Raw genomic sequence first — 27,349 nt, 5'->3', positions numbered from 1 at the left:
AAACTTGGTGAACCCTTGGTGAATATGACTCCAAAAATAACTTAATGCTTTAATAACTATGTGATTTTCTATATAAATTTGGAAACACAGCATTTTGTTGTGTTAAGAAAAGACCATTTTTGTCTCCTCTTTGGAATGCCAAAACCAGAAAAGCAAGCAAAACTGCTGAGACTGTGATGGAGTCATCCATGAAATGACTTCCACAACAACACAAAGTAATAATGGAAAAGAGGATACTTAGGTCTCTAAAGCCAAGTTACTGCACAACAGTATTATCAAACGACATGAAATTCAAATTGAGCACAAGAATACATCTGTGTATTACCACTATACGGCAGGCAGCTTGAGGAAGTAAGTAGACATTAGGTTGGTTGTTTGCACTTGAGTCAGTTAAATTTAAGACCTACTTGGGACTTTTTAATGAATGGTTTCAGTGGGAAGTGAAAGGGCAAAAGGTACAGTAGATACTTGACATCTGCTTTATGGCTTATAATTTGAATACAGCTGTCCTGGAAGAAAGTCTAGCTGCTGAGTTACAGACTCCTGGAAAAAGCCAAAAGGCACATCTGTTGTGAGGATGAAAAATTCAAACCAAACTGTGAATACAAGAACCAATTAACCCAAACATGTTATTCTATCTTTAGTGAAAAGAAATTTAACTGTTTTTCATCCCAACGCAGCCCCACACAAACCCCTGGCAGGACAGCTTCTTGGGTTCTTTTCAAAATCAGAGAGGAGCTGAAACCTCACCTCTTCAAAGTTTTCTATGCTTGTATTGTTTTCAGCCTCTGATCCAGAAAAGACACAATATTGTTATGCAGTGTTCTCTAAAAGAGCAAAGACTCACCTCCTGGGACTACTTTTTCATAACTGGGAGAAGTAGTCAGTCTGGATCCAAATAAACATGGCATAGTATAGCAAATGTAGAACCAGCTGTGGTGCTGGGGTAGTCTGGAGACTTAGATTAAGATTAGGCCAGGTATTAACTCCTTGAATGGTTTATTACTTATTTTCTCTGAAGCTATATTTTTGTAGACTGTTTTCAGTCCACACTGCCCCAGACTCAACAGACCTAATTCTTTCCACCCACTGATCTATCTTTCTCTTTTTCTCTGGCCAGTCTCTTCTTCAACTGCAATGCCCCAGCTTGGACACTGTTCTCCAAATCAGGCATCCTTGATACTGACTAGACCAGAAGAACTTTTTCTTCTATTTATACATGTGAATGTTGTTCACCTTTTCATAGGAACATTACTATTTTTGCGTGTGTTCAGTTTGTGATCCAGCTCTGCAATACTGAGACACTACCCAGGTATTTCAACACAATGTTATGCATCTCCTGAACCATGAACTGTCTGTTAACTGCTTTCCAACCTATTATGCATTCACTTACTTTTAGCTAAATTGTGTTTCCCTTGCTTATACTTGAGAATCTGATTTAAAACAGTGTCAATGTTTTAAAGATACTGTAGCATGAATACACATAAGAGACGAGAACAGCTTCCTAAAGGTCCCCTAGCTGGGGGAAGGCTGAGCATGTAATCACTTCCAAAGCTGCTCTAGAGATGCTGTCCTCAGCTCCTCTTGATGTCTCACTTCTTCTCACAGTGAGTAGATAATCTCATAGACAACCCAGTCGACCTACTGCTTGCATTGTTCCAGCATGGAAATTATGCAAGAAATGCTTACAAACTGATTGTGGCTAAAGAATCGTAACTAACCCTTTCTGCATGAAGTTTGATGATAGAATAAAGACAGACCAGTGGCTATATTGACAGTTGTGAGACTTTAAGGAGAGAAAAACCAATTTACGAAGAAATCCACATTAGTCTCCAAACTTTCTTAAGAGTAAGTGACATGGCTGACTTGGACAATCTGTGATTGAAGAACTGTGACAAGAATGTATACCAGCTCAGTTAAGGCCATTACTAGTGAAAGAAAGCTGGTTAAAATATTGGATTAAAGGTAAGCATGTCCTTTTCAATTTACCTTAAGCAGAACTGATGTTACTATTTAGTATGGTATGTGTATAATTTGATAATGTAATTATTTAAAACAACCCACAAGTGGTTTATAGTCGATGATGTAAACACAAGGAAATCGAGCTGGTCACGCATCACAGCACACCTACCCTTGGCTGCAATTTTGGCTTGTTTGGCTGTCTGCAATCTCTACTGCTAGCAGAACGAATTGTTTCACTGTTTTAGCACATCACTGAGAGCTGGCTGTTCACAGAGCAGAAAAAGCTGCTTTTGCATGTAACCCTCTGACTCCCACACCTGCCATTCCTCACAGATGTTTCAAAAGCAAAAACAGTAGCAAAGATCACCTTGTCACAGTTACCTGAGGGCAATATGCTGCAAGGACCTCGTGGCTAATTTACCATCATAATCCACTTACATAAGTAACACATGTTGGAATTTTTGACTTGGATGCTAGGACGGAAATGTAACAGTCTTTTCTGTACAGACCAGTATGTGTTATCATAACCATTTGCAGTAAGTCACTGAAACCTAACCTGTTTTAGCAATCATGTGATGCAGACTACCTTCTTCAGTGAAGTGAAATCTACCTTGATAAATTCAATGGTCCCCAAGCAGGGGGTATATGAAATCTAAACTTTTTTTTTCTTTATTTTCTGTTTTATAGTGAAAAAAATTAAAATATAGCTATCAATTAAAAAAGTAGTTGCAAAAATACCACATCTAGCACATTCTGTTTTATCAAACTGAACAGGTATCTCCCTGTTTTTCCACTGCACAGAAAAGATGCTTTCTCCTGTCAATTATAATGCTGTGATGGTTAAAAAAAAGGCAAGAAATGGTGAATATAATGAAGAATAGTGAATATCATGTAACCTACATGCTGATGGAAAAGAGTTCTGGATGATACATCAACTTTCATAAAATTAGGAGTCTATAATATAAGCACAGTGCCTGTAAAAAGATGCTAGGACTTCCATGTCTTATCCATTAATATCAGATTACTTTTACAAGCATATGGTTTTGTCTATGGAACAGTTACACCTCGTGTGGCTCAGTTTTTAATTCTGTTCCACTTGAGCAGTCATTTAATGTTTGAACAGCTTACCTTGCCAGCAAGTCGATCAACTCAAGTTTTGACATTCCATCAGGAAGCAATCGAGGAATAGCAGCAACGCATGTTCTGAACAGATCAATTTTTGGTTTTCTTTCACCGCTGAAAAATTAAACCAGAATCTTGACTAAGTTTAACAAGTAATTGTGTTAAATGATACACCTACAGTTTTTCAGAAAAAAAGGACTGGACATAATGGAGTGCCAGAGTCCTTGTAAGAACATAAGGACAGAAAGCTAAAACGTATAAGTGAAATCAGAAGGAAAAATAAATAAATATTTCAATTGAATAAATGGATTTTGTTTTGATATTTTCACGCATCATATCTATACAGTGCATGATAATCAATTATTACTGACTCAATTGTTTCTCTCTGAGAGGAATCGGCAGATATATCAAGATGGAGTTATAATGCAGGAGAGACTTCCTCCATCAAGATAAGCACTTGCATGATGCAAGCTTTGGATAAGGCAATGAGAAAAAAGCTGGGGTGTTTCCCATCACAGTGCAGCTGTTGTACACCAGTTGTATAAAGCAAATAGCAGGTACGTAAGAAGCCCAAAAACCAAGAATGAAGATCCAGACAGTTGCACTCAATAGGGCACAGATCTGTGGAAATCGCACACCACACATTATTATACTGAAAAAGAAGCATAATTTAGAGAAAGATATGGCCAGAGAGTTTCTCTTGATCCTTGCCTGAGATAGCAGCACTTCAGCAACCATTATCAGCTAAAACATGTTTAGGTAGCCTCAAGGCTGCTCTTATCTGTGGAATGGCTCAACTGTTCCCTAACACCCAGGGAAAGTGATTGAGTCTAAAGTTCAGCATGAACCAAAAAACTGGGTTGGATGTCCTTAAGACTTGTAAAAGTAGCTCAAGTTTCAGGTCCTTATTATTTTTGCAACATATGCAGCTGTTTTCTGACTCGTTTCCTTTGGGTTTTTTTTGTAAGAATGCAGATTAAAGGAGTCCTTCAGACAGATCTCAAAATGTGGGGAGCTTTTCGTTATTTTTAATGATCTATTATTTGACAACTGAGTGCAGAGGAAATAACTAAAGCATAGCAGCATTTCAAACTGCACAGTCTTTCCCACAATATTACTAATTATTAGCCTGTAATAATTGGAGTGACCAAAAGAACAAGGTACTATTTAGGGACTGTATTATAAACATGCAGAGAAAGACTGCTCCTGCTTTAGTATGCTTCTAATTGAACTAAAAAAGAATGAGGGAGAGACGAGAGACACTAGAAAGCATTGTAAGCTACTTAACATCATACTGAAATTCAGTGACAACAAAGAAAATGAACCTAGTTTTCCTGCACCCCACTCCAGTGCCTCTCCACTGAGCAGAGGACATCAGTCACAGAGAAAGGCTGAACGTAATACCATCTCACAGGTCTAAAATAAGGTTCATAGAGCAGCACTGAGCTGCTGACATAATGGGTACAGAAAGGGTAAACAGTTTGCGTGCATTTAAAATGGAGGCAAGTAAAATAATAGTCTAACAGCAAACTGCTATTAATGCAAATGAGTAACTACTTATAAATAAAAAGCCTGTGGGTGTTTTGTGGTTTATCAGCTGCTCAAAAGACTAGCATGAGAAGATACAAATCTAAGGCTCAGGTTCCCAACTTATCTGAGCTACCAGGCACAGCATGCAATGGGTACGGCAAGGAGGGGCTCACAGGGCTCCATGGACATCTCCAGCTGATGCAGGATGCAACAGGACAAACTCTGGATGGACACACACCAAGAGCTGTTCCCACCTGGGAGCCTGTTTCCACACCAGCAGTATCAGGTTTTAGTTAGGTATTGTCAGCAAAAATCTTTGAAGTACTTGCAAGAACAAGTTTGTATGTTGGAAAAATGGATGTCCTATCCTGACTAGATGTTAGAAAGTAATTATAACCAGTATTGAAATTCATACCCCAGTAGAGGATGCAAAGGACGCTCTTTAGTCAGGATTTTAGTAAGACTTCTCCGAGTGGCGTTTACTACTTTAACAATAAATGTTTAAGGATCAGTCATTAAATAAAGAAGCATGTCTTACACTGCCAAAGAAAAGTCCAGAATTGGTACACTTTAAAATGTTATGACTATTCATTGCCTAGCTACTTCCTTATGAGTCTTAATTATGAAAAATACCATTATGGTATTAAGTTTATACAATAACATTAACTATATGTAAATATGACAAAAGCCATAACTTTAAAATATAGATAAATGTAGTGTTGTATCTATGTATTAAAGCCTATAAGAACTCAAAACAAATATGTAACTGTAGTGAAGCATGAAGTTCTGTGACTAAAATGATAAGCAATTACATAAAAAGAATATACTGGCTTTTCCAGTTATTCTGCACCATGCAATTTTTAAAAGGGCCATTTTAAATACTGTTAGTAACAGCTAATGTTGATTTTCATGAGTTCACATGATTTTAGATTAACTATAATTAAGCATCCCATATATTTTTCTTCCTTGGAAGAATAAGTAAAAATGTGTTATTACGTAATTTTCCTTTCAAATATATGTATTAAGTTACAGATCAACTGGATATAAAGTACAACACAAAAAATACAGTAACTTACATGTCCAGATCTTCCAACCATAAAATCTATATGTCTGACAAAAGTTACTGCCAAATCATAAGACTTCCTGAAATTTAAAACTCTTTTAAGTCTATTTGTTCACTGCGTCTAAAAATAAATAACACTTTGGTGGTGCTGAGAAACCACAGAAAAGACATTTATAGCTAAGGTTAAGTACACTTCTTATCTAAGTGCTCAAGGTTTCAGTATGCAGTTATCTTTTGGGAATAAAAAGTGAGTTTCAAAACTCACTTTCCCTCTTGCAAAAGCCTGGATACCTAAAATGGTTATGAAAACTGGCTGTGAGTATGGAGCAGTATACTGGGTAGTACTGTAAGAAAAATGCAAAATATTATTGGATAGTAATATTGGCATCTAATATAAATAAAGTAAGAATGCTAAATGTAAATGCTAAAGACACGAAGAGCTTACCATCTAATCTAAAAAGTCACAGCAACAAACAACGATAGAGGAATGACATTAAAACATACGGATTGTATCAGCTCTAAAAGGTAGTTGAATTCAGCCACACATGGCAGTCATGGTACTTTCAGCAAGTTGTCTTTTTTTGACAGTATATGATAAAAACAATCTTGAAAAGACTAATGTTCTTTTCATTACATCTCAAACTTTTTTCCAGGGGTTGTTTCTTTTCTAGCATAACTATCACGTCCACCTCTCTAACAGGGAAGATAAGCAACATCTCCTTACAGTTGGAATCTCTGCAATCTGTGCTCTGCATGTCTCAAATGATGTCTCTATGTCTCTAAAGTTTACTAGATGCCCACCTCACTAGAGCTCTCTCCAGGAAAATTCCCTCATTCCTAACTTTGGATGAGGGCATAAAATGCTCCAGTCAACACTGCTTGAGATGTACTGGTTTGATTCTGTTCCAGTGGAGTATTGCTTAAATCCAAGGCTCTTATCACAAAATTACTTGGGTTTCTAATTAAGATTTGATTTTGATTACAGGCATGAGTAGCAATGGGAATTCTGAAAGAACATTATTGATAGGGATTTACAGAATCTGTTGCATTCATTTTGAAATGCAGTGATGCAAATATACCCTGAAATAGTGTTATTAGCGTAGGCTGACAGATTTTCCACTCAGGGCTTTCCACTTCTACCATCTAAACATTCACGTGATTCGCACATAATTTTGGCAACACCAGTTCAATTCCAAACACTGCAACATGCAAAGAAGTAAAATCAACTTGTCATAAACAGTTTTTCAAAGTATATACTAACTAAGCTAAGTGTTCCTGTTTCTTGCTGTTTCTCTGATGACTCATGATAGACAAATAGAGAAGTTCTGAAATTACACCTAAATATCTTATGGGATTTACTGTTCTTTAGCACTCACGTAATCATGTCTTCAGGTTCTTTGTTAAGCATCTGGATATTGGTTAGCATCATGCACCGACCCACTTCCTTGTCAAGGTGTCGGAGTATGTTGTCCACGGCTTTTCTTACTTGAGAATAATATAATGACATACCTGCAACAATACATATTTGTGTATAATTTTGGATATATATAGATACAGATATTTTGAAAAAGAAAGCTGCTTACTCATGCTGTGCTGCATGAATTAAGAAAAATGTTTTCCTCATGAGATAGCATATTCTACTAGTAATGATATCCTGATTCAGAGACTGAATATGTTGACCTCTCCAAAAAGAATGCTACTGTATGTAAAAATAGCCCAAGTGATATATATATTTACACTGATGTTTTTCCTGGAGAAAAATTTAGAAAAATACCTAGTCAAAATATGTCCCTACACAGTTAAATGAAGCTGCAGAGTTTGCCAGGTTATACAACATATTTTGTGACTTTTCATGACAGGAGTAAAAGTTCTGAACCAGTAGCAAGGTTTAAAAACTACAGACAAAGAGAAAAAAAAGGAATCTGAGTGAGCTTTGCTAAAACTTATTCAGTATGGAAATTAAAGGCATGACATTTTATGTGAAAAACAATATTAGACATACAGCTTTACAGCAGCTTATTTGCTTAATTTCTGAATTTCTTGACATTACTACAGCGACCTAGCAACAGTGCAACACAGGTCTCTGTCACTGGTGTAGAAACATGCGGACTTTCTTTAATTCACGTAACTCTGAAGACTTAATGGACTATGGTGAGTAGCCAAATTACCTTTTTTGCCAGCAAAACCATGCACTTTCAGGGCACGATACAGAAGCTCTTTTACTACAGCATAAGATTCTCTCTGTACATTGACTGTGGAGGAAGCCCATGGTAATGTTGCTTTTAACGTGGGCACTTCAGCTTTATGTTAAATTTAAAAGTTTCTGCCATTTTGAAAGTTTCACTTGGTGTGAGATACTGCCATCAAAATGAGGATATCAAAGGAAAATGCTGGTTTTCAAAACTGACACATTTTCTGAACACAGGCACTGTTTCTAATAAGATGAATATTCATGAATAAACACAGCTATTCAGCACTGAAAGAAGCTAATTCTTAATTATCTGTGTACTTAACCCAGAATATAGGCTTGCTACCACTTGGGTAACAAAACCAAGGACTTTTCCTGAAAGTAATTAAAAACACCATTATTTGTCAAACTAAACCATATATTTCATTAGAATGCACAATAATATAAATGCTTTCAATAAAGAAATGACCTGTATACTTAACAATAGTAAAGTATTCTGCTCAGCTACTGAAGACTTCACATTTACTCTTATCCAGATTTTTATATTGTCCATTCTCTTACTGACCTATCATTTTAGCTTCCTCCTCTGTAAGGGTTTTGCTCAAATAAGTTTTCTTCACTCTGAGAGTATTTCCAGAGGGAAGGACAGCTCCAGTCACTGGCATTGGAGGTTCACCATCTTTCTGCTGCAAGCTATCAGCAATCACCAAGAAAGCTCTCAGACCAATATTCATTCTCTGTAAAGTTCAGAAGATGAAGGAGTATCATAATCAAATAATCATATTTGACTCATATTCTTCAATCACTTTCAAGTTTTGTGTATGTATTTGCCAGCATTTTTTCTGTATCTCCACTACATTGAACGGTCTGATATATTTTACAAAAATGCCCACAAAATTAATTGTGAATTCAATCTGCACTATAAGCAGTGCCCTCTTCTCTCAAAACTTTATTTCTAAGTATTGTCATTAGTAGATTATTTCTTTATCCTCAAGGCAAGGCGTGTGGATCTGACCTTGAGTTTAGCAATACATCTTAACCAGACCTTCAGTCAAACACAAATGTCCTATGAGGTTATTATGAAAAAGGAACAAAAACTGTCTTGAAAGGCCCAGGGTTGACCGTACTGTTCGAAAAGTATGGAATGGTGCTCAGCACTGAAACTGAAATGTGAAAACCCCAGAAAGATGACCTGAATGTCTTCAGGGAATTAATCAGAGGAAAACTTGCAGGCTTTGCATTGCAACAACTGTCAGTTCAGGATGTTTCAACTTCCCAGGAACATATTCCAAAAATTCAGAGGCTGTCCTACTTACAGCCTCCCAGAGGTGCATTAACCCATAGATCATGGGTATTTTTTTTAGGACACTCAATAGTGTAATAGGTAAATAAATAGGTAAATAAAAAGTAGCTCTATTATTTCATTGGTTTTTGGTCTTAACACTGTTGTTGAGAAACAGTAAAATTTCAGATGTTGATTCATCAAGAAGCTAAGGACTATGTCCATTCCCTCTAAGCTCATGCAATGCTAATACACAACGTCCTTTGCAGGACTCTCCTCAGTCAATACTGCTGGTGACCCTGAACCAGACTCTGGTGGGGCCTGCCTGCTCAAGCATTCTGTTTCATTTTTCTTTATTCTGCTGAAGAAAGATGAAAGCTGTGCTCCATATAAAGCATGCCTTTCACTCCTGCTGCTTTTGACAATAAAACTTTCATCTACTTTTCCAAATAGATTTTTTTTTTGTATCAAATAAAATTCTGTAAGGTAACTCATTCTATTTTAACTTTTGCACTACATCACATTTGATAATCTTCACTGCGGAAACATAAGATAGGCATAAACAAGATGACATTTCACAGATCAAAGTCTGCAGATCTATTTTACCAATAAATCAAGTTCAAGATTTGGCCTGAAAACTGGATGAAGGTGAAAGCTTAGAACATAACCAGAAAGTAAATGTAGCACATCATACCTCAGGGTTGAGACTGAAAGCTTTGGCCGGTTTTCCAACACAAAGGAAGTCAAAGATAATTTCCTTCATTGCAAAATCTAAACGTTCCTAAAACAGTAAAAATATTGCAAATCATTAAGCTGCTCACTTTTGCCACTTATTTTCTTTAAGGCAACAGAAAGCTGAAAACCAGTTTAATCAGGATTTATTTAAATGTATGGGAAAACAGATTTTCAGAAGTATGCGGAACATATTACGAGATCTAAGCTTTCAACACTGCTGTATGTTGACAAATTAAAAACTGTATAGCATTTAAATAGAAAATGATCCATTTAGGAAATTAAGCTTTTAATTATTTCATTTAAACTGTGGTAAGTATGGTACTAACCTAATATTTTATATAAAAAGAGCTTGTTCACAGATGGCACAGTTCAGGGAAGCTTTTAAGCATCTGTTTAATTCATTCCTATTCAGAGACTTTAAGGATATGCTTAAGTGCTTTGCTCAATGGGAATGTTTTCTCAATTTAAGTAATAAAATAACCTTCTAGCACTGAAGGATAGTTTATTTTAGTAATTTCCATTTGAGCTGATGAAAACTAAACCTATCAGCTACATGCTGAACTTGGTTTTCCTCTAACTTACTGCTTTAAAAGCAGTGCAACTCATTGTTCTGCATAGTAGGAATGATTCAGTATCAAGACAAAATATGGATTACTATTTTGAACTTTACTGACAGTCAGAGCCTGTCAACAAATGCATTTTCTAACTTGCTGGCAATTCCAAAAACTGATGAAAAATACATTTGAGTTGAAGTGAAAAGATTTTTATTCATTTTCAGTGGAATGAAGTTTATAAAAACCTGATGTTAAAAAGAAGTCTGAACCAGCTCAATCTATAATTTTATCATTGCCTAGATGAAAGACAATGGGGTTGCAAAAAATTCAGACAATAGAAGTTCACTTATTTATTAATTTGTTATTGGGAAAACAAGTTATTCATTAATTGGAAAGACATATGCATAGTTCACCCATACCTGTGCAATAAACTGTATTATCTTCACAAAAATGTTTAGAGGCATATCTCTTGGCACAACACCACGGGACCCTTTTGGGAAAAGTGTTGTGACAATAGTAATAAGTCGACTGTGAAAAAAGGAAAAAAGCATTAGACATTTCTAGACCCTGCAGACTTTCACTTACCACGAAACGTTAAGTTGGAAATCCTACTCCATTTAGAAAGACTAAAGTATGTTACCTTTGAAATGAAAATGCAATGGGGTAACTTGTTCTGATCCTTTGCTACAAATTTAATGTAACTATTTTATTTCATTACTACATTTCAAGTAATAATAAACCAGTCAATGACATGCTACTACAAAAATATCTCTATCTTTAACCAGGCAAAGAGTGATTTTCAGTTGTTCCAAAAGCATAAACACTTTATATAGTAATTTTAATACATGGGAGAATAACTGAGAGTGACAGGAAAGGGCATATTTTGTTGTGTACAGTTGAATTTTTTATTTCACAACAGGAACAAGTTCAATTCAAAGGAGTTCAGGAGAACTATAAAACCTCTTCATTGGCAACACTGAGTCTACAAGGCCTGATTATCATTACAAATACAGCATCTTACCTTTGGGTAGCTGTGTTGCTTTCACATTTAATTCTGATCATGTAAACCCACAGCAGTCTGTACAGAGATTCCAGTGCAACTCGAGCCATTTTGGGATCCTTATTCTAGAGAAATAAATAATGTAAGAACAAACTTCAGGCATAAATTAGAAAGCAAGATCTGCACTTAACGGATGTCAAGGTTCAGAGTTTTCATAATGCCACTACAAAAGGATACAGCCTCACAGCTGCCCAGTACCCCATTCCTGTAACTTACACACTTGACCTATCTCTCCTGGTACTACTTCAGTTGTCAAAAAACTCAACTACCAATTTAGTTAAATTAGATACAAGTTACAATTTTAAATCTCTATTTGAAAACCATCTCAATTTAATTCTGAAAAGAAAACTTAATCTTCAGTTGACTGTCAATTCAAAAGCTGCTGCCCTACGGTGGAGACCTGATATGAAGATACATAGCAGATAAATAAATGTACTGTATTTATTTAAAAGTGAAAGGACAAAAATCTGTGGATGCTTAGGCTGGCCTAATTAGCATGGCATCTGGGATCAGCTGGACTAAATTGGATTAGCTGACTGGATTGCTGTTTATTTTTGGAAACGTTTGGACTAGTACAAGATTGTCTTTGGGTCTCTTTGGTCACATGCAGTTTTCTGCTTCTGTGGCAGTTGCACAGGCTCTCTGAGTAGGGTGCAAGTACATGCAAGTCCAATCAGATGGTCTTCTGTGTGTTGGGCCATCTGCTGGGCTAAACTTTTAAGAAGTCCAGTACACTTTGACCTGAGATAGGATATGCCTGGCCCAACAGTGCAAATCTCCATGGCAAAGAGCTGAATTTTTGCCTACAGACAAATGTCAAGCCACAAATCAAAGAAATTGCAACCAATGCCATCAATAATTCTTGAATGTGCATTGGCCTAGGTCCTGCAAAACAGAAGGAAGACAACCTGCCGACAATATGGCATATGGCTCCAAGTTCCAACATGGCATATGTCACAAGCCCAGGAATAGGAACACTGTCCTTGGGTTGCAATTTCCATTTAACTCCCTGACAACACATTTTATACAATAGAGCTTCATATAGAAGAGAAAATTGAAAATCCTTTTCGATAATTATAGCAGCATACAATGATTGTAGCACATGATTAGAATAAGTATTAAAAGAAACTACGAAGTTGATGAGGCCTCAATCTTTGCAGGACTTAAAAATCATTACATTTGTTAGAAGCAATTTGTTTAATAACCTGTTTACTTTCAATCCATTTTTAATCAGGCACATCATATCAGTCCTTGTAAATTTCAGTCCTAAGAATCTGATTTCTTCAACAGGTGTCAGAGGATGTTTATTTAAGTTTATTCTTAACCCAAAGTTTTCAAGAAAACAGCAGACACTGGGGCTAACTGAGTCAAGGTAACAAGAGCTTGAGTGGCAGAGGAGAAAATAATCCCTGTAAGCAAAAGTCCAACTATTCCAGCGACGAGATAGTTCAGATGCGAGGGCAGTTGAGAAGAGATGGAGAAGAAAAGGGCTAAGACCGATATAAGTGGAGCTTTCCGAAAACGGCACAAGCAGGATTGAGAGGAAGATGGTAAAAAGCCTGACAAACATCCAGGGAAATCATGGGCGTGTCCATGGGCAAGTTCAGTGCAAGTGCACGGTGGCTGGGTGTTCAGTACTTCACAAAGCACATAGCATGTCTCCCTTTGGAAAACTGAGAGACATCCACCACCAATTGATCCTCTAATATTTCAAGGATTTGTCAACAAGAAAAACGCAGCCAGTAATCCTATTAGGACAAGGAGTATTTGGCCTAATATATCTGAAATCTTCACTTTTCCAACAGGAAGTATTGGCACTGGATGTGGCTTCTTTACCTTGCTGGCAGTGCTCAACTCACTGCTGGTGCTGAAGAGCTTATCAAAGACGATGTGGGCCTTTTGAACATGGGAGCAGTCAGAGACAGAGGTCTGCCAGATACGCACTGTTTCTTTACTGATAAGTGCTTCTGGCTTTTCTCCATCGTTCTTACTCATCTAGAGATTTCTTATTCTATGCATCTGCCTCATCTTCTCTGATTGGTGGGGCAGCAGCCGGACTACCAGGAGTGAGGCTGATTTTATTTAATTCCTCCATTTCTGTTTTCCAGTAATATGGTGTTAGGTCTGACCCATTCAGGCCAAAGGGATACTGCATTGGTACCCATGGATTCATTCCTGAGATAGACATTGTTTGGCCCATTCTTTGTAAAGTAAGCACCCTTGGCTCAGATTGCACTGGAGCCTTCTCCTTGTCCCATGTAGTTTGGAGAAAAGGAACTGTTGCTCACACTGAAAAGCTTTGCCTCTAAATGAAATACAGTGCTTTGGCTCTCTCCTATATCGAATTCCTGCCTTGAATAGTATTTTTTGTAAATAAAGTTTAGCTAACGATAAATACTCCATTTCAAAAGCAGGACACTTATTAACTTTTACATTGCTTTCAACAGGATAGTATGAAATGCCCTTTGGACAGAACTCAGCCGGGGTCAAATGCTCCATGTCTTGGCAGGAGTTTCCCTTATTAATTCAAGAGAAAATTCTGTAAGATCCATTTCTGTAAGATCAGAGATTTGTCAGTTTATATTAAAATCATAAATATTATTAGAGTATAAACCTTTTAGGTCTCCCAGCATGTGCTTGACCTTAATGGTTTTGAGAAGGAGATTGTGCTCTATGGAGAAGAGGCTTTTGAGAAAACTGGTCCATTATGTGGTACATGGGAGCTTACACAAGACTATGGAGTCCCATACACTGTCCTGGTGTGCACAACTCTCCTTCTAATGGAAAGATGTCTCCTTCTTGTTGATCTAGCTCTTCTTCCAGCTGCTCAAACTTGGTGAAGTGATTACTTCAATGGTTAGGGCACGTTTTCCTCTGTACTGAGCAGAAGTGGCTAACCACGTTATTAATTTAGACAAGTATTCAGCTACCTTACCTTCTTCTCACGAACGTGTCACCACATTAATCTATAACCCCTATGAATCAAAGTATATGTGAATGAATTATATGTGGCAAGGTGAATTCCAATTTGATTTTCAAATTATAAGGTAGGAGCAACTTTACTTATATTTTCTCCAATGGTTTCAAATAATTTATCAGATCACTAATTTTCTGAAAAATCTATATCCCAGATGGCTCCTGAGATCTTACAGCTGTAGCCACCTTTTCTAAAGCTTGTATAACTTCCTAAAAAAACATAAAATCAGTTGCAACAACAACATATTTATTTTCTGAACCTGTCTGCAAACATGGTTCTAATACATTTTCAACAAAAGTAATTCATTCAGGTACAGAATGAATCTTCAGATAGACTATGAACATTTTGAAGAGCTATTCTAACAGTAGGATCTGTATGAAGAAAGTCAATACAAATTGGTTCATTAAGACAGAGTCAAAGCACAGCAAGAAAGCGACAGCAATAAAAGATGTAATGTTTGTCTCTATAGTTTGCCTCTAAGCTAGAAAGTGGCTACATGTTCTACCTGTGCCATTTGCAGAAGCCTCCTAACCACTGGTTCATCAAGCAGCTGTTTGGACGCCCTTCATGTGAGCTAACCACTTCACTGTGCTTCTTATATTGGCCTTTTCAGATAGGCACAGGACCACCCTGGATCCTATGGATCCACTTTCAGTGTGGAATGGGACATGAGCTATTGCACAAGTAAAAGAAACATGGAACAGCAGCAATGATAACTAGCATATGTGTATTGAACAGTATGAACCACCCCAGATTGCAGTGGACAGTTAGTCTTAAACTTCAAAGATCTAACAAATGGAAAAGGAATAAGAATGGATATGTGGAGGAAACAACTTAAAACAGCTAAGGTTTTTTCAGTGCAAGCTAATAGAGTGAAAGAGGCATTGGAATCAGTGTCCTGCAACTAGTTCCATTCTGATGAAGTAATAACAAGTGCTTTGTTTTACAATGCCTTTGTGAAAAAAAGTTAATATTGGGTCAGTTTTGGTCTGTCACTCAAGCTAATAACTTTCATCAACAATCTTGCCTGTTTCACAGCTGTTTGACTCAGGCTTGGTTTGAGTTAGAGAAACAGTAGAAATTCAAACTAGGCACAAGAATATATATTTTTTTAATAATTGAAAAATTCTGCACAGCTAAAGAATTTATACTGTTGGGAATAAAATTATGTGTGGAATCAGAAAATAGCAATAATCCAGCACATTTACATAAAACAGATTTGCAACAGATCAATAGTGCATACTGAAGTTTCAATACAATATTAAAACCAGAAGATACTAACCTTGAGATTGGATAGGCAGTTGTTGAGGAAAATATGCCATCTGTTTAAAAAGAACTGCTTCTGACTGACACAAAGCAGGCACGTTACCAAAGGGTACAAAGCCTAAACAGGAAATGGATGTCAATACTGTATTATTTGCATGTCTACATAACAGAAAAGTAACTTAATAGAGCTACTGTAAACTTAAAGCTCTAACTCCTCCATTTTGTGCCATGCATGTTAGGCAACATAAACATTTTTAAGCAGGACAATTTAAAAGGAACCTTTCTCTAAATCTGTTACAGATTTTTTTTATGGATGAAGTAAAAATAACCAAATGCCTAAGTACAGCAGTATAATAAATCCAAAGATGGATCACAATTTTACACACTCACAGGGCTAATTTCTGTCAGTTAACTAAGAAATGATAGCATGGAAATAACTAAACTTTATTATAGTAACAACAGGACCCACAGAGATTGTAGGGACTTGTGAAAGCTCAGATGCCTATTACTCCTCAAAATCTGCCGTCACAATATTTACTGAGACATGACAAACACCACAGAGAATTGTGTTAAAATACAGGCATCTGCTAGTAGTTACAGTTACATCTTGTAAAGTGAAAAAATAAAAAGAAGCAAGGCAGAACACAGAATTTCAAATACTGGTCTCCTTGTCAACAGTTACTTTGACACTCATCTTGTAAATGCTACACTAAAAAAAGCCAAGCTAAAATGTACCTTTTAATTTTGAAACTAACTTTGCTATTTCAGCAAGACTTTTCTGTTTCATTTGTCAATCAGAACTTCGAAGTTATTGGTCAAAAATAAGGTAACTTTTTCTTAAAGACCAATGATTCTCAAAATTAACCCCAAAGATTCTAACTTCAGTCACAGCTCAAAGTACAAATACACCATAAACCCCAACTTCTGTTCCTATAATATAAATTGTCAAGAGCTAGGTTAGATCTAGTTTCTTGAGCAAATGGCAAATGTACATTAATTTTTACTTTTATAATCTACATGTCCGAAATATATATGGGAATGGATAACTGAAATCTTCTCGTAGAAGACTTTCTTACCATATTAACATTATGACTATAATAGTTGAGTACTTGACAGGATCACAGAGTTTCGTAACATCCCAGGAGTGCTACGACCCATCCTAAGGAAGAGTCTTAAGGAAGATACAAACCATCTCCTGGAGTTTCCTAATTCTCTCAATTCGCTACCAAGAGAACCTCAACGAGTAGCTCACATGAGATACTTTTATACTGAAAGTGAGGTAAGATGAATTTCCCTGTCCTGCCTGTACAGTGAGTGCATTGATTCACAAAACATTGATCTTGGAAAGGAAGGTCCTCTTCAGACTCTAAAGAGTGTACTTTCTTCCTGAAAGCCTGAAAATATGCACTGTAGCTATTTCTGCCAACTGTTTGCCTTTCCCCTCCTCCTCCTCACAATGTTTGTATTTCTAATCACACCCTCACAAGAATCTATTCTATTTGGTCACTTTTAACTATGTAGCCTCCAGTGTGGTATGTGTAGACAATCAAAGGCAAAGCCCCAGCTGTGGGGGCACTCAGTATTGACTTTGGCAAGTACGGCCACCAGTTTGGAGAAGTTCTATCTAGCTTAAAAACTGTAGAGCAAAGCTCTTGCCCTGCTGCAGTTTCAACAATTGTTTTATTGCCATGGCAGAGGGGAATAGAGCCACACAAACTCAAGCAGAGTGAAATCAGAAACCAATCCATGACTCCCCCTAATTCAAACTGGATCCGGATTGTGCTCCAGGGAATGCTCTACCTCTCCCCTGGGGCTGGTGTAACAGCAGCACGGAGCTCAAGCACGCTCCTGCAGCCCTGACAACAGATTCACAGTGCTAGTGACCAGCATTTGCCAACAGTGCTGGGAACAGGGAAGTCTTTTTGACTTTCCCATAGAACAAGGGAGGATGAACGACAACTTTCTTTATTTAAAAGGTCCAAGACTTCAAAATGGATTAGCTAACACCATAGTGCTGACGTGCACTGACCCAGTTGGAGAGACAGACTGCTTAAGGTGGCCAGCGTCAAACTGACTCAGATCCTCATTTAATTCAGATCAACTCATGCTTCCAAAAATACACTGCAGTGCCACTGTTCATCTCACAAGAAAAAAATGAAATAGGGAGCTGCACAGTAGCCAAGTTACGGATTTAAAAGGGCATGTGTTATACATTTTTTTGTTCCTGCAACGTATTATTTCAGGCCTGTGAAAGAGTTGTTCCCACATGCCTCATTTGTTCTCGCTTGACAAGAAGTGAACTCTATTCTTTCTCCTCTCCTCCTAATGTTTACACATAACAAGTATAAGAAAACCTAATGGTTTAATGATCACAGACCCAGAAGCTGAAAACATCGGTTTGATTCAGACTTATTTAGATGACATTCTGAATAAATTAAATTTGGTTATTTTCTGCAAATACAATATCTTCCCTGCAAATAGAAATGTATTGATTATGAAGCTGATCACAGAAAAAGGTTTTGTAACCAATTCTGGGAATTTCCCCAGAGTCTTGGTCAGAGACATTTCTGATAAATAATTTTAACCTCTGCTTCTTAGGGATACAAACCAATGAGTGCTTCTTCCGTGAGGAGAGTTCAAGTGTTGTATCATACAGGCTTTCAACAAAGTTCCTCAGACAGGGGACATTCACTTCATTTTTAACAGCCTGAAATAAAATTTCATGTTAATAAATCACTATTTCACAAGCTGTTTTATCTAATTGAAAGAAATTATACAAACAATGTGAAAAATAAACTCACAGCAGCTACAGGGACAAGAATTTCAACAAACAGTCCTGCCAGTGCATGCTTGATATCTTTGTCTTTAACTTCAAGGAAATAATGTGCACATTCCTAAAACAAAACAAAACAAAACAAGAAACACAAATTGTGTATCAGCTGGAATAAAGACTTCTAAATTTTGGCTGAATGCACATCAAGTGTCAGTGACTATTTTTATCTTGCAAATCTCACAGAAAACATTTGTCTATTAACTTCTGAATCTGCATTTTGCAGGAAGCACAAAGCAGGACAAAAGTCAAGATCAAGGATCTGATAATCTAATCATGATAATCCACAGACTCCCTACTGATTCCAGCTGTGTCTCGGTGTTTTGGCGATGAAAGGGAGTTGGACTTGGTTGATCTCATGCTCTCCTCGTGTATGTCTTCAGAAGCAGGAGTAATAGCCCACATGGACTGCTTTACACAATGCTCTGAGAGGCCAGAAAATACCCTAATCTTATCTCTGATAAGGCAAGAAACAATCTCACCGTAAATAATTTGGGATAAATTTCACTGCTAGGATCCATTGCATATTAACGGTCAATACAGAACTATGCTATGTGAGGGAAGAGACCTGTGGTACAAACCACCACAGTTTCCAGCCTGCGACTGGGGACTGAGAGAGAAAACAAAAATGCACTTTTGTACTAAACATGCAGGGAGCCATGACCCACAGAGCTCTGCTGCTCAGGAGGTGAGGAAGGGGAGATAAGCAATCACCCACTCCTGTGTTGTTGTACAACTTCTCTGAGGATGACAAATCATGTTGCTCCAGTTACTTCTACCTTTCTGGGTCCAAGGCCCAAACAGCCACTGACTTTATAAGGAAGGTACCCACTGACCTTCTTTCCTGCACAAGTGTGTAGAACAGTTTACACTTTAGAGCACACATAACTTTTTCTGGCTGCAATCAGGATTGTACACCACATGGCTTCAGCCATTCCAGCCATTTCTGCTTCACAGCTGAGGCCTCTATGCAAAGACAGTAAGTAGACTTCATGGGCTGCTTCTGCGCTCTGTGGTGGAAGGTAGGTTCTTCTGGAGCTCACTCCTGAGATCAGCTCAGCCTCGGAAAGTGTTTCTCTCTACTAGGGCAGAGCTGGTGTGACAGAGCTTGTAGCTGAGGCACTGCATGTAGATACTCAAACTAACAGATGAACTGCCCACAGAATTGAACTGTAAGTGTATTTCACCAAATTGAGCAAAACTGTCCTTTCTACATACACAGTGCATCTTATGTTGCATTGTAGTATATACAAGTATTAATTTGGTGCTGAGATACTGTAGTCACAAGCAAGGTAGAGATCATTTGCATTCAGATTTTGAGTCTACGATACAGGAGCTTTACCACTGATTTCAATACCAGTGAACACTGGATCCCAGCAGTGCTGTGCCACAAAGCTATACCACAAAGTCATTCACTCACATCAGCCATGTGCACTGAACACACACTACCTTGATATCTTGCCAGCTCTGGACAACTTACATCAATTCAACACATAATAGGATGTATTCATATAAAGAAGTGTAAGGTAAGAAGAAAAATGAGCTCTTTCTGGGATGTTAAATATGGTTTAAAACACATTGCAAAATTGAAATAGAATGTGCTTCCTATTCAGGACTTAGACATGTATGTCTGTATGCCAATGTTAACTCCTTACTGTGGGCATCTAACATTGATTTTTTTACTCCATTGATGCCATTGATAAGCTGATCTTCACATGGATGTTCATATAAAACATGTATTTTACTGCCTGAATGAATACAATCCATGTAGGCATGAGGGTGATCCCAAGAAAAAATGGGAGAATAAAAAGGTTAAGCTAAATAAAGCTGCTGATGGGAACAGAAGTCATTGTATATTAACAACAAGAAATGTGGACTTTTAAAAATGCTTAAATATAGAAGATTTTCTTTCCTTTTACAAAACAATTTAATCTGTTCATTTAAAGCATTCATGATAGCCAACCTATGCTCTGTATTAGTAGCTCTCAAACCAGGTGGGTTCGGAATGTACTCTACAGGATCGGGTGGGGTGATGGTGTGGTGGAAGGAGACAACACATTTGAGGGAAATTCCATCTAGATTTTGATTCAATTCTTTGTCTCTTCTTCTGTGTTTTTGTCCATCAGAAGTTACTCTCCTCTCTAGCAACTATGTCAAGGTTGGAAGAGTCACTTTGGAGGTAGTGAGCAGCTAGGGAGACACAGCTAGGCAGGGACACAGGGCAAGGAATGGCTGCGGGATGGCAGGGTGGAAGGTCTGAGGTCGACAAAACAAAATCTCTTTTTGTTTGAGGCGAGAGGTAGAGACTAGGAGTCTATGAGTGATGAAAAGTTGGTATGGAATGATACACTCCAGAGGCTGGAGACTGGAGTGCTGAGGTTCAGAACAAGCAGAAAGTAGCTGGTCATACATTTACATGGGGATGACTCATGGAAAATCTAGAGTATTACGGGAAAGATGAAGGGGAGCCCGTTCTGAAAGGTCTGGGAACCACAGTTATAAGAATGTTACCTGCATAAACTGAAGAGAAGCTTCAAAGTCCTCCACAGGATACATCTTAATGCGAAAGAATTTCATTCCCATTATAAGACTGATAATACTTTGAACTACATATGGGCTTTGTTCTTTATGTCGTAACTCTTTTAACTCTGCCATAAATTTCTTCTTTACTGCAGGAAATCTATGAATTCACATTGGTTAGTTACAAAAAAGTACACATTAATATTTGTAATCTATTGTAAGGCATATAAATGGGGAAAAACCTAATGATTTAACTTCGGTTGTAAAATACCGTTTCAGCAAGTCTGTGAATAGATTTCTTTTTGTTTAGTTTTCCTTCACTTCTGATAAACTCAGAAAAAGAAGCATACAGTCCGATCTTAGTCCCTTTATACAACCACATCTTTCCAATTATTTTCTTACCACATCTGTCTTTTACATAAAAGCTAACTGTCATTGGAATAAGTTCCTCACATGATTTTCAAAAATCCAAGATGAAAAATAGTTTTTTTGCAAGTACATGCAATGTTTGCAAAAGAAAATGCTTAAATGATAACCATGAAAATATTCAGATAGGCTGTTTCTCCCTTCAGTTTCTTTCTAATAGCTGTTACAGTAACACTTAAGCATTAACGACAACTTGGGATGGGGAGGTCTGTGACCATTTTTAATCTCCCCCACAAAGCTATTGGAGACGTCTTCTGAGACACACAGTCCATGAAGATAACATATAGGAAGATCATCCAACAGGACCTCCTGTCCTTTTTGAGACAAAATGAAAAGAATGTTATCTTTATGTGTAGGTGTTGCATGTAATGATCTTTTGCTATTGCCTCTGATAGAGAACACAGGAGAGCTGAAAGAAACAGCTTGGCAGGAAGAATCCCTTTAGTGGTAGTAAGGTCTTAGCAAAACCCTTCAGAACTGGAGTTGAAAAGCAGTCTTTGACAGTCAATTTGAAGCTTCAGATCTAGATGTCACTTCCTCTTTTGCCTTTAACCCTGTCAATGCAGAAACACAGCTAAGGCCTTACCTGAAGTCTGTGAAAGTTATATGATATCCAGGAACTCAAAGTGTTTTGGCTGCACCAAGCTAAGTTGATTGGTTTTGTAGAGTAGACTCACTCTCAGCAACACCAAGAAGTTAGGAGACAGAGATCACCGTGTTGGGGCAGTAAATTCCACCCTCTGCTTAGTTTGTGGTGTAAGCGTATGATGAGATGTTATATTGAGTACATGAGCTTCTGAATCTGTCTGCTGCCAGATTCAAAATTTAAGATCAGGTCCACAAACTGGGTAATGTCATCTACTCTAAGAAGCACAGGATGAATTCAGAAGCTGTTGCATTAAGTTCTAAACTGAAATGACTGCAGAGAGACTTAAAAATATTTCTGTGTTGGAGGACAGCCATTTTTAGGTTTGCCCAGCTAGAGAAAAAATAGCATATAGAAAAAAATAAGCAAAATAGCTCTCTTCAGTCCTTTGGGTTTTCCACAGACGTCATTGCTGAGATAAGAAAAATAATGTTGCTGTAGTTGAGTTAAATTTATGCAGTATCACTGCACTAGATGCAGAAAGCCTGTGATCCCCTAGAGTTCTATGCTCTAGAGCACCTGGACGAATAGCGGGCCAATGAACTGAAATGATCTATTCCAGATTAACTTTTAAGGAAATAAGAAAATCAAAATATTCATATGCTAAGCAAGTAAAACTTTTTAGGTTTAGGGGGGAAATACGATAATCAATTTTGCTTACTTTGCTTGAGCTAGAACACCTATTACTTCTGCATACAAATCCGCAACAATGTGCATATTTCCAGTGTTAGGACCAAGGTACCTAGCAAGAGACAAGAGAGAATTCTTGGCTGAGAAAGCATACTGCTTAAACGACTACTATCAAACAATTCCAAAAGTAGTATTTTTCACAGAACTTTGTATGAAAAAGAGCCTTACCCTTCTTTGTACTTAAAGTGCTTGAAAGCCAAGTTAATAACATCATGTACCAAACTGTCTATTACAGGATGAAGTGGAATCTGAAAACACAAATTAAAACATAATATGTACACATATGTACATACTTCAAGCTGCATACGTTAGTGCTAGTACTACTCATGAGTATCTTCCATACAGGAATATGGTATCAGCTGAAATAGAATCCAGCTAACAAAACAGCTGAAATGAGCCAGTCATTTAAAGTTTAGTTAGTATTGAAGAGAAATATAATAATAGCTCCAAAAACTTGGCAAAGTGAAGTCTGTGTTAGCACAGAATACTATGCATTCTACAGGTGCAAGAAGGACAGCAATGAACAAGCATGCAGGATGTATCTCATGTTTCTATTGGACTCTTAAAGATGGAAATAGAAAGAAGAATTCTAAAATTCGGTTGTATTGGCAATTTCCATAATTTATTAGTTAACGAATAATTTAAGAACTCCATACCTGTTTCAAAACTTCTATTAATACTAAAGAAAAAATAAAATCAATAGCCAGATCTCTTCTTTCCATTAAATAGTCCCTCTGCTGTTCTTCACTGCAAAATCAAACCAGGAAACACAATATTTAGAAGATGTGTCATAATTCATATTATATGCCTTCTTCAGTTACACAAATGCAGGTAACAGGGGATTGTGTTCTACTCCTTAAACTGCACTCCAGCATTTCAGAAAATAATGCACTGATATGCTCTTAAAATATGAGATAGATAGACCAAATTTAACTTGTTACTTTCACCGTCTTTCAAATGTTTAAATGTCACTCTTCATTTTCTCCCTTTTTTCCAGTTTAAGATCAAGACAAAACTTTTTCAAGAAAAAGCCCAAAACAAAAACACAGAAACTTTTGGATTCTATATTCTAACACATGTATCTCATTTCAATTTCCTTGCTGATATCATCATTTAGACAGTTCTCAATTACACTTTGGAGGAGGACATAATGGATTTCTTTGTGTCATCAAATTCATATTTAGACTTGTGATGGATTTTGAAAAATGCCCTAAAAGTACCGATGGAGAATTCATAACTGAAGTACAATCTCCTTTTAAAACTCTTTCAGTGTTGTTTTTTTTAACTTTGCCATGGCTTGACAAAAGTCCAAATGCATTCCTTGTGCAGAATGAGTAGCTTGCAATACAAACAGACAAAAATATTCATTTGGATTACCTGATCACAGTTTCAACACGTACTCAAAAGATAGCATGAAATATACAATACTAAAGGGAGAGTTCTGCAGTCCATTTGAAGCAGTTACCACTGATTTCAATCAGGTTTTTGTTTGTGTGAATTCAGCACAATTCTTACAAACATTAAGAGCTTTAGTGATTTCAATTTTACTTATGTGCTTATAAAAAACCATGCATTTAAGAGTTCTGCTTGATCAGTGATGAAATCAGTTATTTGCATTTTGGTTTCCTTGGTTTCATATTAACTGGAGAAAGGCCTGGTTATACATTCTTTCTGTAACTCTGTCAATTGACAGAGTGGCCTCGGTTCACCGCTAAGCTGACTTTCAACTAGATTTTGGGTGGGGTTCCTGAAGACTGTTTATGAGCAGGTGGTCCTGCAACAAGTCGAGAGAAAGAGGTGCTTCACAAGGCAAGGATTCATCCTACCCAAAAGCAGACATCTAATTTGTGAATCATGCTTTCATGTTGCCTACTTCTACTGACATACAGAGCCTGGAAGATTCTGATTCAGGTTCTTGTCTACCTTGATATCTAAAACTAGCTCCTACACTTTCGTTCCAGCAACTATTGCCTTCAGTAGTTACTAGATTATATTGTAAACCTAATGTGAAAAATTGCCTATGCATTTCCAAATGCAAGGTCTGCCAGTGTTGGTTATCCTGCTGCTTCATTCAAGTGTGTAAATGTAATACCGAAGTATTCAGAAAAACTGTAAGTTTGAAGAATATACCTATACCAAACTGTCAGACCTCAATACAAACATAGCCCGATCTGTTGCCTCATCACTGAGTAACTACTGATATCCTGAAAAATCAATACATTTGTTTTGGGGTCTTTACTTTTGTTTACTTGTTTGTTTTAAGAGCTAAATCAATGTTGCTAAAGCTCTTTGATGGATTCACAATTTTTTTGGATTGAGAATAGGTGTATGTGAAATTTCAATGACTCAGCAGAATGCTGTCTAAAAAAATCCTTCAAAGTGTCACTGAATTATTGCCTGCTCACATGAGTAAAGAAGACAGATACAATTTATACAAACTACTATTTAAAAAACATTACAGCATCCAAAACATAGTGTTTGAACTATCAGGAGCGTAATTATGGAGACACAATTACTGCATCCACCTAGAAGCTGAGAGATGAATTCCAGGAGGAAGCAGACGGAACAATAGATGACAACAACTTTCAAGCAACTGTAACCTCACAAAAGCCGATGGGTGAAATGTAATATATTTTACCTTAGAATTGGTCAATAATGTATGTACACTCAAGATCATACCTTTTGGATTTAGTGCTTGTTCTTGGTCTGTACTCATGAGATTCATCTTCTATTCCATTTTGTCTTTTATACCAGTCAAACAAAGTGCGCAGAATAGAGGGTAGACAATATTCTGAAAGTGAGCTCATTGAGCTTATTACCTATGGGGAAGATACAACAAATCAACTAGTGTTTAAGTCTCCTTTCCTCCTTAAAAAAAAAAGGCACTAATTCAATGGTTTGGCATGTTCTTTCTTGATTTAATCTCATTTTTGAGATCCATGGTATAAGCAGTGGCTTAATATTCTGCACTTCCCACTGAAACATAAGCAGAAATCCAATAATGGGCTGTACGTCAACAGTAGCTTTCCACTGATGATACTAAAATGCATTAAAATTGTGTATCACACCTTTCAACACAACAAAATACTATCCAGTTCTTCAAACAGTTTATTTTTATTTGTTACACAACGTTGATTGGAGTTTGAGCACAATATAAGGAAGGAAAAAGTGATGAATCAGAGGTACTGTCTTCATGGGTTGTATATGACTGCTGGATGCCTCTCCCACAGCCCAGAATATATTAAGAAACTGTGCAAACTCTGCCATAACATTAACCAGTTGAACATGCAGATGCATTCATCTTCCTATTAGGTACACACTCTTCAACTTCTCTTAGACTAAACTTAGACTTCTGTTTCATTTACAGGAAAATATTTACAGTTTCCTGTGTCTTTGCATGCACAAATAAGTAAAACATAATTTAAAATAATTTCTTAAAAATAGTTTCTGATTAAACAAGAGCTCTAGTGGCATACTGGAAAAGAATATTACTGCTCACTGTGTCACCAATTACAGAAACATTACCAAATATGTTACTACTGAACTATGACTTAAACTTCCTATTACAGGAAACCATAAAACTGCAAAACATGAAAAGATCAAAAGCTAGGGTGAAAAAAACCCCACAACATTATTATACAAGAGGATTATGTATGTATTGCAACTGAATGTTCACAGCTACAGGATTTGCATACATTCTAAGAAAACAGAAAACATATATTCAAAACGGGAATAAATTAGTGGAGAGTTTTGACCACCTCAAGACCATGCAGGGCTTGATCCTGTGAAGTGCTGAGTAGCAGGAGTGAAGTGCTGAAGTATGTATTTCATGTCAAGGGCACTGATTATGCTATTAACTCTGCCATATTTATCCACCTGCTTCAATTTAAACAAGCGGGTTTCAGTGCTTGTGGACCAACAACCATAGAGTTTAACGTCTCATATAACACCAAGCTCATGTGAACTCTGTGACTAGACAAGAGCAAAACTGGAAGATCCAGCACCTTGCATACAATTCCCAAACGTTACTAAATCCTTAATGAGAACTTTTGTGGATGACAGTTAGCTTAGATCAATAACTCTGATCTCTTTTGCAGTTCTTCAGCCTCATAATTTACCAAATTCAGTGTGATGTTGTGGTCTAAAGTTAATGAGACACTTTAGAGGATAAAGTTTATTGTTCAGGTATTATGGCCTAAAATTAAACCAGGAGCATTAGAAAGCTATAACAACTGCCCCTGTACAAATAAAAGATTTGATAAAAATACTATTTTAGGAAACCTTTTGATTCAGTGTTTCCAGTATATTTTACTACTTGAAATATGAAACAAGTTGCCATGGAAGATGGCATGAAGGCACTGCTTGACAGAAGTGACAGAAGGCTGATCATGAAGAATCACTACAGCAGCCCAGGCTCAATTATACCAAAGCTTTCAAGAGTAAGACTTCAGATAAATACTTAGAGGACATGTCCTTTTCAGGAAAGACAGGCCAGCCA

The 27,349-nt window shown here is 37.1% G+C and overlaps 1 protein-coding gene across 1 annotated transcript in view; it reads right to left on the bottom strand.

The window, feature by feature from the left end:
- FRY (furry homolog (Drosophila)) overlaps window positions 1-25,670 on the bottom strand; it is a gene marked incomplete at both ends in the record, with an annotated part of 89,078 nt that extends 63,408 nt beyond the window's left edge. The window contains 14 exons of the mRNA XM_010182504.1: window positions 3,091-3,198; window positions 7,054-7,186; window positions 8,431-8,602; window positions 9,842-9,928; window positions 10,856-10,964; window positions 11,458-11,561; window positions 15,756-15,857; window positions 18,348-18,446; window positions 18,541-18,633; window positions 21,081-21,249; window positions 22,823-22,903; window positions 23,020-23,099; window positions 23,508-23,598; window positions 25,531-25,670. Of these exons, the coding sequence (XP_010180806.1) occupies window positions 3,091-3,198; window positions 7,054-7,186; window positions 8,431-8,602; window positions 9,842-9,928; window positions 10,856-10,964; window positions 11,458-11,561; window positions 15,756-15,857; window positions 18,348-18,446; window positions 18,541-18,633; window positions 21,081-21,249; window positions 22,823-22,903; window positions 23,020-23,099; window positions 23,508-23,598; window positions 25,531-25,670 (1,568 nt within the window). The remainder of the gene's footprint in view (window positions 1-3,090; window positions 3,199-7,053; window positions 7,187-8,430; window positions 8,603-9,841; window positions 9,929-10,855; window positions 10,965-11,457; window positions 11,562-15,755; window positions 15,858-18,347; window positions 18,447-18,540; window positions 18,634-21,080; window positions 21,250-22,822; window positions 22,904-23,019; window positions 23,100-23,507; window positions 23,599-25,530) is intronic.
- Window positions 25,671-27,349: the final 1,679 nt, after the last annotated feature.

Source organism: Mesitornis unicolor, unplaced genomic scaffold, assembly GCF_000695765.1.
Source record: "Mesitornis unicolor isolate BGI_N332 unplaced genomic scaffold, ASM69576v1 scaffold28184, whole genome shotgun sequence".
In the NCBI taxonomy this organism is placed as follows: Eukaryota; Metazoa; Chordata; class Aves; order Mesitornithiformes; family Mesitornithidae; genus Mesitornis; species Mesitornis unicolor.
This window is presented reverse-complemented; position numbering and strand designations above follow the sequence as displayed.